Genomic DNA, 17,086 nt, shown 5'->3' on the forward strand with positions numbered 1-17,086 from the left:
ATTATTCTGTACTTTAGTATTATGTTAGATTTCTTTGTTACAATGCATTATTTTTTATATTACACAATCCTTTTTGTTACATTATTATTGTTTCATACTAAAACAGAGTCTAAGATACTGTTGTTTACAAAATAGACAAATGTTAGCAGATTATTTTGTTTTTTTACTGAACGCTTCAATGTTATACTTGCATAAATAATTGCATAAAGTTTGAGTTTCTTTTTTTTTTGCAAAAATGTCCTGAAATATGTTACATGTTAAGCATTTTTGTCATGGTTTCAGACTCCGTCAACAAACAAAAAATTAGCTGCAAAAGTAGCACATTTTGAATTTACTCTTTATTAAAAGAAAGAAGAAAAAAAAAAGATATCACCAGCACAAAAGAATAACATTAATAATTCACTGATGTTCCCCTACATGTTTTATGATGCACCACAAAACAGTTGAAAATCAATGTACAGCCATTAGGAGCACAAAATGTTTCCAGGAGACACAAAGAGCATGAAGGAGTGGAATAAGGAGAAGAGGTGGACTGACTGGTGGGTGAAATGAGTGTAGCAGGGCAACATCACAGTGTGATCTCACTGAAGGAGAGGTTGCATAGTTGTGGGTGCGATATGGAGTGAAAACAATGGAGAACAGCAAGAGCAGCATCAGGTCTCTCCTTCCTGTAATACACTGTGGGTTACAGGCAGCATCAGGAGTAAACACAAAACACACGGGTTTGAAGTATTTAGGATTTTTAGGGATTTCTTTGTGTCCAAGACAGAAATAAATAGAGGGCCTCAATTTGACCGCTTCTTCCTTTCTATATTATATATATAAAAAAGAAACAGAAAAAAGGATCAGCTGATCGGCACTTGTCACAATCCCTTTGGCGATCAACTGTGAATACCCAGCCTTTACGTACTGATCAGAGCATTTGAGTTAAAACGCTACTGAGGAAATGGTAGTAATGTATGTAAGAGATACAGTGACATTAGATGGCAAATAAAGGGAAAAAAAAGAAAATATGCTGATTAAAGAAACAGACATACAACAACCCTTGGTCACTGTCTCTGTCAAAGTTCCTCAACTCACAAAAAAAAAAAAAACATGGCTGCTTAGCACAGTGTAAAGAAACCCTTGTCTGAACCCTTAAAAAGACTTGCCTGTTAGCTATTGGCATTAGCCATTAACCAAACCAGGTGTGCTAAAGGAGAACAATGCATAACCATGTAACAATGTAAATTACGCTCTCTGGCACTCTAGGAATGAGTCTGAGAAACAATAAGCTCTACAAGGGCTGAAGGGCTAGAAGATTTGGTACCATATGCTCCAAAAACAAAACAAAGAAACAAATAAAAAAACTCAATAAATCTCTTGGAACCCTGCATCAAACAAGCAGAAAGTTTTTAAAAGTTTCGGCTTCGGCAGAAAACAACATACAGAGTAAATTTAATGCAACAGAAAAAGATAAATAACAAAAGGAGAAGGGAAAAAAAAACAAAACAAAAAAACACTGGTTCAATAAGAGGTTTTGACTGGCATCCTTCTGTCAACGCTTTGAACAGATGGGGAAAAAAATGTAAAAGGAATACAAGAAAACGGAGGTAGAAATACAGCACATGGTAATGAGTAAGTGAGTGAGTGCTGGCACACACTTTCGTTTTTTACATTCACACACACTCACCTTTCTTCCTCATTCATACTTCAGTCATAAGTGGACCGGTTTGTGCGTTCAAATAACAGAACCGTGCACATGGTGGATTTATTGAGAGATGAAAGACTTTCTTTTTGCTATTCGTTCTGTTCCAAGAACATGAATGGGAATGAACTTTAGATTAACTGTAGTGTGCTGGGCCTTTACAATCAATAAAAAGGTATACAAACAATACAACTTAATTGTCTGATCATGATAGTCTTCTGAAATTGGGGCTAGAAAGATAGATATATTCTTCACATATTATTTACTTGTTCCCTAAAACCTGTCCCCAAACACCAGCACAATCAATCAACTGATTAAAGACAAAACCTTCAATCTGCTGAGCAGGTGGTTGAGCAAATGCATGTGACTATATGACCTTTAGTAATCTTTTGATGAGGTTTAATCTCTGTATTCAACTGGCACCCACTGGTTTCCACTGCATTTGATTAGCAATCGAGGAGCTAAGCATGTTGAAGGTGTAAGGACTATACTGCATATGCTGAAAATAAAGTGTAAATAACCACCTCCACATGTTTCACAATTCAAGGCACACAAAGTTTGCATGAGACCTGAAAGGAGAGGGGAAATATAGATCAACTCAAAATAATAAATAAAAAAAATAACTCAAATCTTGTATCTTGCATGTTTGAGAAGGTTTGTGGGCACTAAAATAGGAACAGCACGTTCTGGTTTAGGTTTATTCACAAACTACACTCATCAGGACAGGAGGCAGGATACAGGCCAACAGAAATAAGCTACTGCTATGCTCTCAGAACAAGAGTCAGTTCTAGTAGTAGTTTAAGTAGTAATAGTAGTTTAATATATCATTACATGCTCCTTAGTTACGGAAAGCAGTGTGTTCATCTGTGTTTCAGTAACCGCGCAAAAAAAAGCTAAGACACTCTGTCTTGAAAAACTTAGCTTGGTTATATAATTTGAACATTTGAACCAGTCTGCAGTGAAAGTAGTGTTCCTAGTGTTTGCTGATGCATAAAATGTGCACATATGTAAAGTGTGTGCATGTGTAAATCCTTGTTGTTTTTTTTAAGGAAGGATATTTTTTTCTTCCATCGAAATCAAGTAAACCTTGTTTTAAAAATGTCAACTTAACACCATCTTTAGCTCACATAACCGCCACTCGCAAACAGACGCAATTAACCTCAAGCAATGACAAAATACAACATCCCTCAAGTCATAAGGAGACAATATTGTAAACATGACTAAATAGAACCTCAAACCTATGTGTAAAAACAGAAAAAAAGAAAGGAAAATAAAATAAAACAACTCAATTTCTTGCATCCTATTAAGTACTGCATGGAGGCATCCTCTTCTTCACATTAGATTTGCAGCGGAATCTTCACAGTCTTCCACAGCAGCTGTCCCTATGTTTCACCTGTGCAGAAATGTGGGGTCCTGTAGGGAACAGCCTGGAAAGACAGAAGAGATAAATGAGTGAATAGAAATTCCACACACAGTCTGGCAATAACAGGGGATCGAATTACAAAAGACAGAGTATGAAGATGACCACAGTGTAATCAATATTCAACAGCTATAGAACATCATAAGACATAAGGTCATGTATACATCCACTGATCTCTGACCTCACGCATCATGTTGTAGAAGGTGACATTCTTGAAAATGTGTAAGCTCTTGTAGTCCACAGATTAAAATGGTAACGCAGCCAATATAATGTTAACTATTACAGCTTTAATATACATCAATCCATGGTAATAAACATAAAACTCTTATTATTTAATTAATTTTGCTATTTTGGTATGAATGCATATAAAGCAGAATAAACTCATACTATGAATGCAAAGCTGGATTAAATGTAAAAAAAATAAAATAAAACTACAAGAGTCTAGCACAGACCTGGGCATTGTACGGCCCGCGGGCCACAAGCGGCCCTTTTGTGCTGTCCTCCACATTTCCACATCAGATATTCAGCCTGACTTTAATGCACTTGTCCAAGCGCAAAACAGACTAGATTTCTCTCACTGAACACAAAAAAGAACTGAGGTAGAACAAACATACCAATGCATTTAGTGCAATTTTTTGCATAAAGTTAAGTGATGCGGGTCTTTTGAAAAACCTGATTTTTTTGTGTCAAGTTGTGTAGCACTTTTAATGTTTCACATTTTTAAAAATAAAATTTATTAATAGTAAATGGAAAAAAAAAAAAGTTAAATATTTATGAATTATGTGCTTAACATTTTCATTACATCGCTGTAATGTTAAAAAGCTTAAAAAAGGTGCTATTTATGTCAGGTTGTGGTGCTAGTCAAAACGATGCAAAATGTTTACAGTTTTCTAAACTGAACCATCACATGTTTATTAAATAATTATATAATTCACCACATTTGATTGTATCCTGCTGTATAGGCCAACAGTATATATTTGTATATTTGTCTGGCCCTCTAAAACCGTTCCAATTTCTCATGTGGCCCCTTGGGATAATTAATTGCCCCCTGGTCCTGGTCTAGCAGGATTGTAAAGAGGATTATGGCAGTTGAAGGTGAGAAGTGGTGTTCACTTGCATGTAGCATGTATGTAGTATTGCTTCTACTAAATGGCTTTGTAATTTAATGTATACAGAGATGTGGGTGGAAATGTGAGCTGGTCAAAACTATAGGGTCTGAGGCTTCATGTGAGGGGAACAAAAAAAAAAAAAAGAACAGAAAAACATATTCTGCTCAGGGCCACAAAAATCACATGGCATATTCTTACAACATTTCATCAGTTACCAATAATAAATTTCGTTATTTAAGTCTACCTCTTAATGCTTAAAATAGATCACTCTGTGTGTAATACATCTAGTAGATTTTATCACAAAATGACCAAAGTTAAGAAATGCATTATGGTATCAAACTAGTGCTGGACAATATGGGCACATTTTTTATGCGCCAATTGGTCTTAACAGTGCTTCGGAGAAAAAAAAAAAAAAAAATCAATCAATCTGTGCCTCTCACACACAGACACACTACTCGATTCTCTCTAAAACGGGCAACTCCGACTGATTAAAAATCTGCAGACTAGAGTCACTTAGCACAGACTCACAGACTCATAAATCCTGTAGTGCAAGTGAGAATTTCATTATAGAGTAAAACAGTTTGTTTTACTGTGCATATAACAATAAAACACTTTAAACAGGGGTATATTCGCATCCTCAACAAAATAATCCAAACAAATACACAGTGGTGTTGGCCCTCAGTGGGTGATTTCATCAGCATGGTAAAGGAGGAGTGAAATGATCTCATTCTGTTTAATCCTCTTAACTGTATACAGTAACGACTACCCCCTCCTCCCACCTCCTCCACTGCAGCGCCGACTCTGTGCTGAGTCAGTAAACAGCAAAGCAGTTTACTGCAGTCACTCACTCGCCCACTCTCTCTCCCCCTCTCGCCCCCGCAAACACATGGTTTTTGTTATTCGATCCTTATAAAAAGCTCCACTTGTGTTCAGCCTAAAAGACAACCTGGGTGAACATACCTAAATTCTGATTGTAGAGGCTTTAATAACTTTGTGACTTAGGTTGTTGCTGGAACCCAATACTATACAAAAAGGAGCAAACTAAGAAATGCTACTACTGTACTATACAAGTCATAATGTGATTCAGTGTGTAGACATATGCATATGAGGAGCAAACATTTTCAAAAACGCAAAATAAACAACAAAAAATGTCACACTGCAAGTCACTCACTTGCCAATAGGGCTGTGTATTGGCAAAAACAAGGGTTACACAATTGAATAAAATAAAATATAGGAATGCGCCAATATATAGTATAAAAAAACTATACCTATAATTCATAAAAATTAATCATCACGTGACACCAATCTATTGTAAACTAATCATTAAATTTGATACTGTGTTGTTGAAAATCACTACAGTATTGCAAAACAAAATATTGCGATACTTCTTACACACCATCAAAATCTCAACACACCTTAAAGCAAAGAAAAACAGCTAAAAATGTCATGCATCCAGCATTTTTCAAACTTTTCAAAAACATGAACTCAATGTTACCTCTATCTGACACTAATCCCATCCTGCTCCTCACTTTGATCTAAACAATAAGCTTGACCTTAGACCTAACCCAAAACTCAATTAACTTAAATCTAAAATCATTAGGAAAGCATAGAATAGGGGTGTTTTAAAAAGACTTCCTGACCTGAAATAACCCTTCACAACACAACAGTATATACGGACTGATCACATGTATACATACATAGGATATAAATCTGGTTTTAAAGAGAAAGAGCAGGAGAGAATGAGAGTGAGAGGAATGTGGTGAATGAGTCTAAAACTGTGGTATTCTCTGGCTTGCCCCAGCAACAGTGGTATGTGTGCTGAAGGAAGGGAGAGGGGGATGGGCATAGGAGGTGAGCAGCAGACAGCTGTAATGTTCTCATTATGGCTGAGAGACTGCACCCCCTCCGCTCTTGCCCTTACCCCACCCAGCTCTGCCTGCCTTCAAAAACAAGCCTCCTACAAATGCTGCGTGCTAATTGGCCCTGACAGGACACTCCTCACTATAGAAAGAATCACAGTGAAACTGGCTGGTGAGACCCTTCACTAAGAACCCAGTCATTTGCTGTCAAACATGAAAACATGTTTCAGTCCAGCACCAGAACTGTATTTATCAGCCAAACATTTAAATGACCCCATCTTGGATTCCAAAGCTCAATGTGAGACACAGACTCAAACACTTGCAGAGCGTCATTCACGTCACCTGCTCTGCCAGCTGAAGACTCCCGCAGGGCTTCCGTGCAGGGGAGGGGGAGAGAAAGAGAGAGAAAGAGAGAGAGAGAGTGAGTGAAAGAGAGAGAGAGAGAGGGATGATGGGGAAGAGTGCACAGATTAGGTGAATGGGTTCAGTTGTGTAACAGCTATCCCAGCATGCACTGTTAAAAACAAAAGAATCCTCTCAGCAAGCACACAGAAGAGGAAGCAGTAGGATGTCCCTTATACCCACGCTTGCTTGCTTACTTCCAGGGATGTATCAGAGTACCTTCATTGATACCGAACACTAAACAAGGATACACAAGAGCCTGAAAATAGACCCTAAGTGTGAATAATTTCCTACATTTTGGTTTAGGTTGGTTCAAAGCTATCTTAAAATAGGGTTGTACACATCGCAATACAGGGGTTGTGATTGGATATATTATATTATGACATACTGAAGTTTTTTTTTTTAATATTTTGCGATAAATGTTAAAGTATAAAACACACTATCATATACAACGTTGATTCTCAACTAGTGGGTCGGGATCAGAGAATGAAGTGAGTGAATGAAGTGAGTGGTGATCATCCAACATCCTAATCTCACTAATAGTCTTGTTGCTGAATACAACCAAATCCTTATGGCAACAAAAGCAAGATAAACCCACCAAAATAAGCTTCTTGTTGTGCAAATTCTTCCACTAACAATGAACAACATTACTTGAAGTCTTATGCAAAGAACTGTGCACCCTTAACCAAATTGTTAAGGGGTCACATATTTTAATTAAGTAGTAGTAAACACATTCTCTATAACTAATCAAATATAAAAAAGCCAACACAGCTACACTGCCTTTTGTTACATAAAATAAAATTGTCACAGTCATAAAGAATGTAACTCACAGCTTGCAAATATTGCATGCACACCTTGTTTTGTTTAAGGTTTATTAACACACTGTATTTTACATCAATGTCAACTTTTCAATTGCTGATCCCTGAACAAATTTCTCAGTGAAGAATTCTTACCAATGGCTTTAATTCCCGAGGAGATGGCATTCAGACTGTAGCATTATTGTCTGATACAGTTATATTGCTCTGTCTTAGACAAAAAATACACTGCAGCGTGTGGTAAAGACTGTCTAGAGCATTACTGGGTCATGTTTTCCAGCCATTACAGATATCTACATCAATCAATGTTTGGGAAAAGCAACAGGAAGAGCTCCTCATCCATTACATGGATTGTTTGTTTGTTTGTTACATTTAGAGTCATTTACCTAATCACTGATCCTCACTTTCATCTACTGTTTCTTTTATCATGGTCAGCTTCACAGTCATCTTAAACATGCTGTACTATTCTAGCATACTTGTATATCTAACCTGCAAAAGAAAAAAGACAGCTGGAATCATACCTGTGTGCACATGAGTAAGGTGTCTGCATTCAAGCGGCGCAGGTGACCTGCCCCACCCGGCTGTGCAGCTCCAGTGCGTCAGGCCGGTCCTGAGGGTTGACGGCCAGCATATCCTGCAAAAGCTTCCGAAGTGCATCAGACATTTGCGAGCGGCGGCGCTGAGGGATACTCAGCACCATCTTTGGGTTCTCCAGCAGAGCCTCTCCCACCGGCACAATGTCCGCACCCTGCCGCACGTACGTACCCAGCAGCTCCCGTTTTGATTCTGCATCAATGAATGTGATTCGCTCAGTCATGGCCCAGATTATAATACCCAGGGCGAAGATATCGGCCTTAGCTGTGTAGTGCCCCTCCCAAACCTCCGGGGCCATGTAGAAATCTGATCCACAAGCCGACGACAGCCAAAACTTGTTAATGTTGATGTTTTTGTTTTTATCCTCCGTCTCATCCGAATCACGGCAGCTCGACCCCATACCAAGGCCTGCACATACTTTGCTGAGCCCAAAATCAGCAACCTTGAGCACCGGTGTACCTGAGCGTTCTGAAATCAAGATGTTGTCTGGTTTGAGGTCCCTGTGCACAATATTGTTCTGATGCAGGAAAGCCACAGCACTGCTTAGCTGAAGCATAAAGCTTGCATTGGTGTGTGGATCAGGCCGACGTGACAGGATGAACTGATTTAGGTCTCCTCCCTCGCAGAACTCCATTACGAACCACAAGTAGCATGGCTCCTGAGGACCAGACAGCACCCGCTCACCTGCACACAGACATAAAATCATAAAATGTACCTTTATTGTTACCATAGCAGTAATGTGCATTGCATTTCTTTTTGCTTTAGGTGGTCAAGAAATCCTAAACAGTACAATTTTTTTTTTTACCAATTTCTGGATTGTAACCTAATATTTTATCTACATAGGTTTAGACATGCAAATGTGTGCACAGCAATTATTACCATTCCAACAATCAGATAAAAGACTTACACCTCTGTTTACCACTTAAAGGTTTCATCTAACCAGGCAAAATAAGTGTGTTAGAGGCTCTAGAAGTTATGCCCCTTTAGGCATGTGTTTTTCTAGAAGTTACCTCAGACATTCATTATACATTTTTCTTGAAAAACAACTAATAATTTATTAGTATGCTTTGCTAATTCGCGTTCATTGCAGTACCTGCATAAAATTAATACTTCATGTATTTCAACTTTATTAACCCAATAAATGCAAATTCTGTGCATGATCTTATGAGGTCTTGCTACTAAAAGAATGGATGCCACTATCAAGCAGGAATTTTAATTGGTACGTTGAGCAAATGAGTCATTTCCCATGTTTGCTAAACCAATACTTAACACGCACAAGCAATCTTGAACTGTTCTTAAACAAGATTTGCTTAAAGGTGGAGACAATGTGTTGTTTACACATTAAATATTTGCCAAAGAGTGTTTAATAACCATTTGGAGTTCGAATGTTAATAAGGTTTAAGTTATATTCAATGCAAGCAACACAACGGTCTCAACAATCTTTAGGTCTCAAAAAGGTACCGAAACACACTTTCTGTTTCCTGAAGTGAAACACTGAGCAGAGTAAGATGGTGGATATGAGTAATAGATAATGGAGGCAGGAAAGGAGTGAGAAAGGGAAGAGTGGTGTTGACTGTTGTTGATCTGTCATAACTGTCAGCAGGGTGAATTGCTGTGGAACCAGTTCAAAGCAGTTTGTTTTGTGACTGCATAAACATTAACATTAACAAAGTCTCATCAGTCATACATGTTTAGCTTTACAGATCTGAATAGAAACCACAATTATTAAAGTAGAAGGCCTATTTTAGTAGGACTTTCTGTTTGTATTTAAAGGTTGATGATTTATCATTTTCACCACTTATCCATATAACAATGGTTATTAACTGAGTTTAAAATAACTAGTGTCTTACTTTACAGCACCATTCTATGCCATGGTGGGTCAGGCAGTCTAAATATTGGTTTCCCAGACAGTGACTAAGCCTTGTCATACACATTTTCTTTGAATTCAAAATGCTGCACAGTTCAAAACTAAGGTTAGACTTTTTCTGGGACACTGCCCCTAAATAATTCACCTCAGTATTACGCAGAGCATATTCTGTGAAAGGTAAAATCATATAAGAGTGAGGAGACGATCATAATTATGTGTATAATTGTAATATAATAATAGAAAATACCACATAGATTTCCTCCAGATAATACTAGCTTTTAGAGATTTCACATCTACAATGGTATCCTAAATGCATTATATAACACAAATATGTGGCACATTGTTACATTATTAAATTTAAAGGAACCTCAAAGGAACAGCTCATTGTTCATCCTTGAATAACCTCTATTTTAATCAAATAATCTCTAAGAGAGGCTGTGTGAGGGGTAAGCAATGGGGGTCAGTGTTTAGTAGCAATGAAAGAGTTGAAAATGCATGAACTGTATGATTTAAGATGAGCTGTTATAAAAAAAATGGTTACATAAACAACCAGGTCAAGCGATGCATTCAGGCCATGACCCTCCCCTGGGCAGACACCGACTGCTCCCTGACAGTTTAGCTCGGGTTTGACCCATATTTGTTAGCTATCTAGAGCTAAAGCTAGAGCTATGTTAGATTAAATAGATTTAAGTTACTATTTTAACTACATACAAGGTGGCTACAATTAGCAACCTAGCTAACATTACTAGCCAATCAGCAGCACATCAACAACAACAACAGAGTCACATAACCTACAGCTCTGGAAAAAATTGAGACCACTTCAGTATATGTTTGAGTAAAATTAACATTGATGTTTTATTCTACAAACAACATTTCTTCCAATTTCCACAAAAAATATTGTCATTTAGAGCATTTATTTGCAGAAAAAGATAAATGGCTGAAATAACAAAAAGATACAGAGCTTTCAGACCTCAAATAATGCAATGGAAACAAGTTCATATTCGTACGTTTTTAAGAGTTCAGAAATCAATAGTTGGTGGAATAACCCTGGTTTTTATAACCCTTGGCATGCTCTCCTCCACCAGACTTACACACTGCTATGGATAACTTTGTCACTCCTGGTGCAAGAATTCAAGCAGTTCAGCTTGGTCTGATGGCTGTGATCATCCAGCTTACCCTTGATTATATTCCAGTGGTTTTCAATTTGGTAAAATAAAAGAAAATCGTTTTTAATTGGTCTCCTATTTTTTTGAATACTGTTTTCCAGAGCTGTTCTCACACACATTTACTGAGACTGGAGTTAGCTTAACAGATTTATTCCAGTTTACTCCAACAAAGCTGTCCTCACTGACAAACAATACAATCTCAAATATTATATCTTAACATTTTAAGACAGCTACTTGGCTAGCTAGTTAGCTGTTAGTTAGCTAACCTAGCTACATAGCTAACTAGCATTAGGCTGTTTTCCTGAACTTAGCCTGGGAGCTAAGTTTAACAAAGAAAAGCCCAGGCCCAGACTGACCTCATATATAGGTTAAATCCAGTCATGCTGCAGGAGTTCACTAGCTAAAGCACACCTGGCTCACTTTTACAGTGTTTCTTAACGGTAAAACTCATAATTCCACACAAAAAAAACACGACATTATGAGGACACTAGAGGAAGACACTCAGCTAGCTGGGTGCTAGCTAGCTAACCTACCCCTCACCTTTCAAGGAAGTCTCCACCAGGCGTAAATACTGCCTGGAGCGCTTGTTCCCGTGGCTCATCTTCTGCGCCATGCCGTTCCTCTGGAGCACACACTCCTCCAGGTGAACCACGTTCTCGTGCCGCTTTTCCAGACTCGCCAGGGCCCAGAACTCCGCCAGCGCCAGCTCCACGTTCTCCGGCGCGTCGCAGCGCAGCTTCTTCACGGCCATCAGCGCTCCAGACCTCCGCGCTATGGCCTCGTACACCACCCCGTAGCTGCCCCGGCCGATCTCCCGCACCAGGCTGTACCGCGGCGCCACGACCTTCCGCTCCAGAAGGTCGTCTTTCAGCCGCTCGTCCTCCATCGCTTCATTCTCGTCGCCGACGTTCCCCACGGTCAGCGCCCGCAGCACGGAGCCGCCCGCCTCGGCGCGGGAGCTCAACCGCTCGCGGGCTCTGGTCACCCGCCGCCGCTCTCGGTCTCTGACCCCCGCTTCCATCACATCTCCTCAGCTCCTGAGAGAACCCGCGGGGAGCCGGTCAGCTCGCATTACTAACGCTAGCTAGACTAAAACAGAGTCTGAGGAGGCGGACTCTCAGCGACTCGGATTCTCCGTGTTTTCTCACCGGAGACACTAATAACCGAGCCTCCCGCGCCCCGCAGCTCCATTTGATGTGAATGAGGCTTGAATGAAGTGAGAGCACTGCTGGAGCGGCCCATTCTCAAGTGGTGGGGGAGTCCCTCTGTGTGCAACAGTGATTTCCTTTTTGATTTACATCAAACCAGATGAACCATGAACCAAGTGTAATTTACAATAATTTCCTTTATTTTACACCAAAACATATAATACAATGTATAATCTACAGAAATTTTCTTTTTAAACAACCAAACCAGGTAATCCAACGTGTAATTTACAATATTTTATTTAACTAGATAACCCAACGTGTATACAGTGTACTTTCTTTTACATTAAACAAGATAACCCAACCTGTAATTTACAATAATTTTCTTTATTTTACATCACACCAGATAACCCAACATGTATTTTATAGTGATTTATATGCATCAAACCAGATAACTCAACGTGTAATTTACAGTGATTTCCTTCATTTTACATAAAACCAGATGAGCCAGCGTGTAATTTACAGTGATTTATTTACATCAACCCAGATAACCCAACCTGTCATTTACAGAGTTTTTTTAAGAGTGCTCATTTATGTATTGTCAGAAAAGTTGTCTTACTCGAAAAAAAATAGATAATTTTCATGTCTAGTTAAATAAAACACACGATAAAGTGAGCTTCATTGTCCCATTTATGTATTACTGAAATCTTCCATTTGAACTTTGTGCACCTGTGGCTACCAAGCATTTTATAATTGTATTGTTTTTGAATGTTTGCATTTTGTTCATTGTTTCATTTATAATTAGGACATTTTAGTGTAAATAAAAGAATGAATGTGCCATGTAATGTTATTCAAAATGTTTACACTAATTCTTAAGATTTCTTAAGATTCTTAAGATTGTGTTGGGATCAATGCTTCCTCTAGTTGTAGTTTTTCTAGATCTATATATTTTTTTACGGTTACTTTCGCTTATATTTTTCATATATAGAGAGAGTTTATATCATGTATATTTTATATCATTTTATACATTGTCTGACACTTCTGTTTCGTTCTCTGCACTGCTGCTACATTGCAATTTTTCCTACTGTGAGATTAATACAGATTTATTTTATTTTATTTTATCTTATATAAGTGTTTTCACAGATTCTGCTGCTTACAATAAAAAGTGACAGTTGTCGAGATATGCCAGGTAAATAAATCCCAATTTCTTTTGACGTTAACGTCTATTTTACAGATTTCCGGAAATTATTTCCCCCCGTTTTTTCACCAGATGGTTCAGCCCATCGCGTCATCTACACGTGCGCGCGGCTGTGCATGCTTGCACGTGGATTAGCACGCTGAGCGAAGCTGGTCGCACAGACCTGTTTATGTATTGTTAATGGTATAGCCGTACATTTGTTCATTTGTTTGTTGTGCTGCTTGTTCTTAAGTCTGCAACTGAAGATCTTTATAAAGAAATAAGGAAAGTAGTAATTTATCGGAGATAAGAGAGCGGAGGAGAGCAGACAGTGAACTGAATGTTGAGCATGCAAGTTATTAACCTCCACTAGTCTGATACCTAAAATAACCTCACTATTCTGTTGTTCACTGACAAATATATATCCATAAGTGGCTGAACTACTGTAATCTAATTGCCATAATAATCGCCTCACTCTTTTTTTTTTTTTAGTTTTTCAGGAAACACAAAAAGCATATGACAGTTGTTATCTATATTTAAAAATGAGCAGTGGTTTAAGGGAATATGTTAGCCTACAGTCGAGCAGTAGAACCAACCAGAAACAATCCCAATTATTTATTTTTTTTAATATTGATTAAAAAGACAGAAAACAGACTCAATTCTTTAGCTAGATTTATGGATTTAGCTATTTTGCTGACTAAAATGCAGTCTAAAAATGCATACAAATTAATAATTATATAAAAAAATAAAAATCACAATAATGTAAACAAATATTTAATATGTATAGAATATTATTTATGAATTAGAAGTTAATTTAATATTATAGTAAAAACATCACTTAGCAATTGAGGACGAAGCCTGAATCATGGAAATGAGTTCAGTGAAGGTAGCCTAGTCTTGGAAAGCTATTAAAATAGCCTAAATCACTTTTTATTATGACTTGGGCATAATAAATTGGCTTAAATTATACTCTTGACATTTACCATTATCCTAAAGGAGTAGAATCAACTGGGCTAATGAACTGAAAGTGGAGGCAATTCTAACACAGGTGACCATGCAGCATCATGAGGAGGAGGAGGAGATTTTGGTAAAAAAAAAACAAACAAACTCAATACTGGGTAATTATTTTAGAAAGGTAACAATATTAACCCTTGTGTGGTGTTCGGGTCTGTGGGACCCGTTTTCATTTTTCATCAAATGATACAAAACATATTTTTTCTAACTCAAACTCATTGACATTGGCTCATTTTTTGTGAAAAACATATATCAAAACACATTTTCGATAAACACACACTGTACACCCCCCCCCCCCACACACACATTTATATTACATACAGTATGTTTGGCCAAGGGCTAATAAACATTGCTTCATTTGTAAATTTGAAACTAAACAAATTTTCTACTCATACCTTGAGTTTAATTCATTTTCTTTTACATTTTATTAAAAAACTAATAAAAAAAATAGTAGCACTTTTTTAAAGAAATGTAACATAAGAAAGGTAAAGGCAAATATTAACCATGTAAGCTGTTTATATTGCTTGCAATTTAGGGAAGCAAGCATGTGTAAAGCATTTTAATGTAAAATTGCTCAATTTTGCTGAATTAAATACGTAACAAAGTAAACGAGTAACAAAAATATGAACACCACACAAGGGTTAAAAGTATTCTGGATGGCTATAGAAGTTTCACATTTTAGTTTCAAGAGTAATGCACTATCACCACCTGGTGGCTGCAGTACACTATGAGATTACAGTGTCAATGTGGCACAGAAAGACTTAAACTGCTCAGTGACTCCATCTGTCAGCCTTAAGCGCTCAATAACCCAGAAAAAAAAACAGATTTCCAGGATTTCAAAACCAAAACTTGATGTAAAAAACCTCATAATGATGTAAAAAAAAATATTGTTGTAGTTAGCCAAGTCTATTTCTTATGCAAAACTCATGAACAAATATAATTTTCCTGTTACTCCAACAAAATATGCAATGGTGCAGTTTATGATGTTTATTACTTCAGTTAAGCCCAAAAAGGCACATCTTGTTCTTTACCTTCTTTATAATCACCCACTTGATTTATTCACCTGTTCCCTTTATTAGCAGAAGTTTTACAAATAAAAAAATAAGATATATGATTCTATTCTATCAATCTTAAGTATATTTTCCAGCTTTTTGGAATAAAATGATAAATTATTATAAATTATCTGTTATCCAGTAAATTATAAATAAGTAAACTGAATCTAACCCTCCTATAATGTTTTTTTCTAGTTCTTTCGTAATGGAAATTATTTTTAGAATAAATGAAAGACCACATCTTTTACACCGAACAATGTCTCGTCAATTTTAAATCATATTGCAGTGTTTTCTCTAATTTAAGAACTGAGTTTTTTTAAGCAGCAAATTTAATTGAATTAAATTGAATGAAACATTCAGCATCACTTATCACCCTTGGGTATCAGTTTTCTTAGTTTACTATCCTAGCTGTTCAGGTCTGTCATGAATACAATGAAACTATTGATCATCTTTTTGGGAATGCGTCTATTATTGCAAATTTCACCACATCTTTCTCTGTAATGTTAATCTAAGTACACTTTTAGCAAACACGGTGCCTTATATAACTGTGATTCTTTAAAGAATCACATGCAAGAGATTTTTCAAGATAAACCAACAACAGTAAAATTAACCATTGCCTGTACTAATGAAATATTCATAACATAACATAACATATTTTATTGGTGTAATGTTCATGTGTCAACAGCAGTTGACTCATTATGCAGGTATTTTTACAGGTGAATAGAAGGAATTGTTAAATAACCTGAAACATGACAGAAAGAGGTGAACGTGGGAAAACCTGATGCAAAAATGAAACTGAACCAAATACTCTATTGATACTTCACTCATCAATTATAGTCATCAGTTACCTGAAAACATAAACAACAGCAAATAATTATTTATGGGTGGGTTTTCCAAACAGGGACTAAGTTTAGTCCTACACAAAACATTTCTTTCAGAGAGAAATCTCCATTCTAAATGCTGGGTCCAAGACTAGGCTCAATCCTTTTTTTGGCAAACTGCCCCAGAATTGTCTTGAATTGTAAATGTTCGAGCAATAAGTTTCCCTTTTATGTCTTAATTTATTTCATTTCATCATGTTTTTTTTGCCAGTCTATTTGATTGAGGCCTTAGCAGACATCCCTGTCAAAAAGCAGTGTGGCAATAGCTATTGTCTAAAGTAGCATATAAATGGAGATAAAATAGAACTGAATTGTGTGAAACACACAATGTGTGGAAACAATAAGTCCAACAAAATACAATACACAAATTTGCATGAAAACTCCACAGACAGTGTGCTTTGATACGAAACCCACACAAGGATGAATAATACAGTGGCTCAATGTGTCTAGAGCTTCTGTCTCTGTTTTCCTAGAGGGGGCAGCATTGTTATAAATTGGATCAGATATAAATGAGCTATAGCAGGTTCTGTTTTATTTAATAAGCTTTGTTACAACCACCGTTCACAAAATTGCATTAATACAGCTCTGGAAAAAAAATAAGAGATCAATTTCTGAATCAGTTTCTCTGATTTTGCTATTTATAGATTTACGTTTGAGTAAAATGAACATTGTTGTTTTATTCTATAAACTACGGACAACATTTCTCCCAAATTCCAAATAAAAATATTGTCATTTAGAGCATTTATTTGCAGAAAATGAGAAATGGCTGAAATAACAAAAAAAGATGGCCTTATGTTGTGTGTGTATACGCACTATTAACCTGAATACATGCTTGTAGGTTCAGCCACAAAGAGCAGGGGGTGTTGAGAAACAGACAGCACGTGTCTCTCAATGGTGT

The 17,086-nt window shown here is 37.1% G+C and overlaps 1 protein-coding gene across 1 annotated transcript; it reads right to left on the reverse strand.

Annotated features, from left to right (window-relative positions):
* Nucleotides 1-321: 321 nt before the first annotated feature.
* Nucleotides 322-12,120, reverse strand: stk35l (serine/threonine kinase 35, like). The gene is made up of 3 exons (XM_007249116.4): nucleotides 11,460-12,120; nucleotides 7,814-8,570; nucleotides 322-3,114 (listed from the first exon to the last, which is right to left on the reverse strand). The coding sequence occupies exons 1-2, from the start codon at nucleotides 11,938-11,940 to the stop codon at nucleotides 7,843-7,845; spliced, it is 1,209 nt and encodes a 402-aa protein (XP_007249178.3). The 5' UTR covers nucleotides 11,941-12,120; the 3' UTR covers nucleotides 322-3,114; nucleotides 7,814-7,842.
* Between the last annotated feature and the right edge of the window lie 4,966 nt (nucleotides 12,121-17,086).

The sequence above is a fragment of the Astyanax mexicanus genome, chromosome 5, assembly GCF_023375975.1.
Source record: "Astyanax mexicanus isolate ESR-SI-001 chromosome 5, AstMex3_surface, whole genome shotgun sequence".
In the NCBI taxonomy this organism is placed as follows: domain Eukaryota; kingdom Metazoa; phylum Chordata; class Actinopteri; order Characiformes; family Acestrorhamphidae; genus Astyanax; species Astyanax mexicanus.

Bases quoted from the DNA above. Each gene is read 5' to 3' on its own strand.
- stk35l (XM_007249116.4), bottom strand. From the start codon at position 11,940: ATGGAAGCGGGGGTCAGAGACCGAGAGCGGCGGCGGGTGACCAGAGCC. The intron at 8,571-11,459 runs GTGAGGGGTAGG...GTCTGTGTGCAG, and splicing joins GGTGGAGACTTCCTTGAAAG to GTGAGCGGGTGCTGTCTGGT.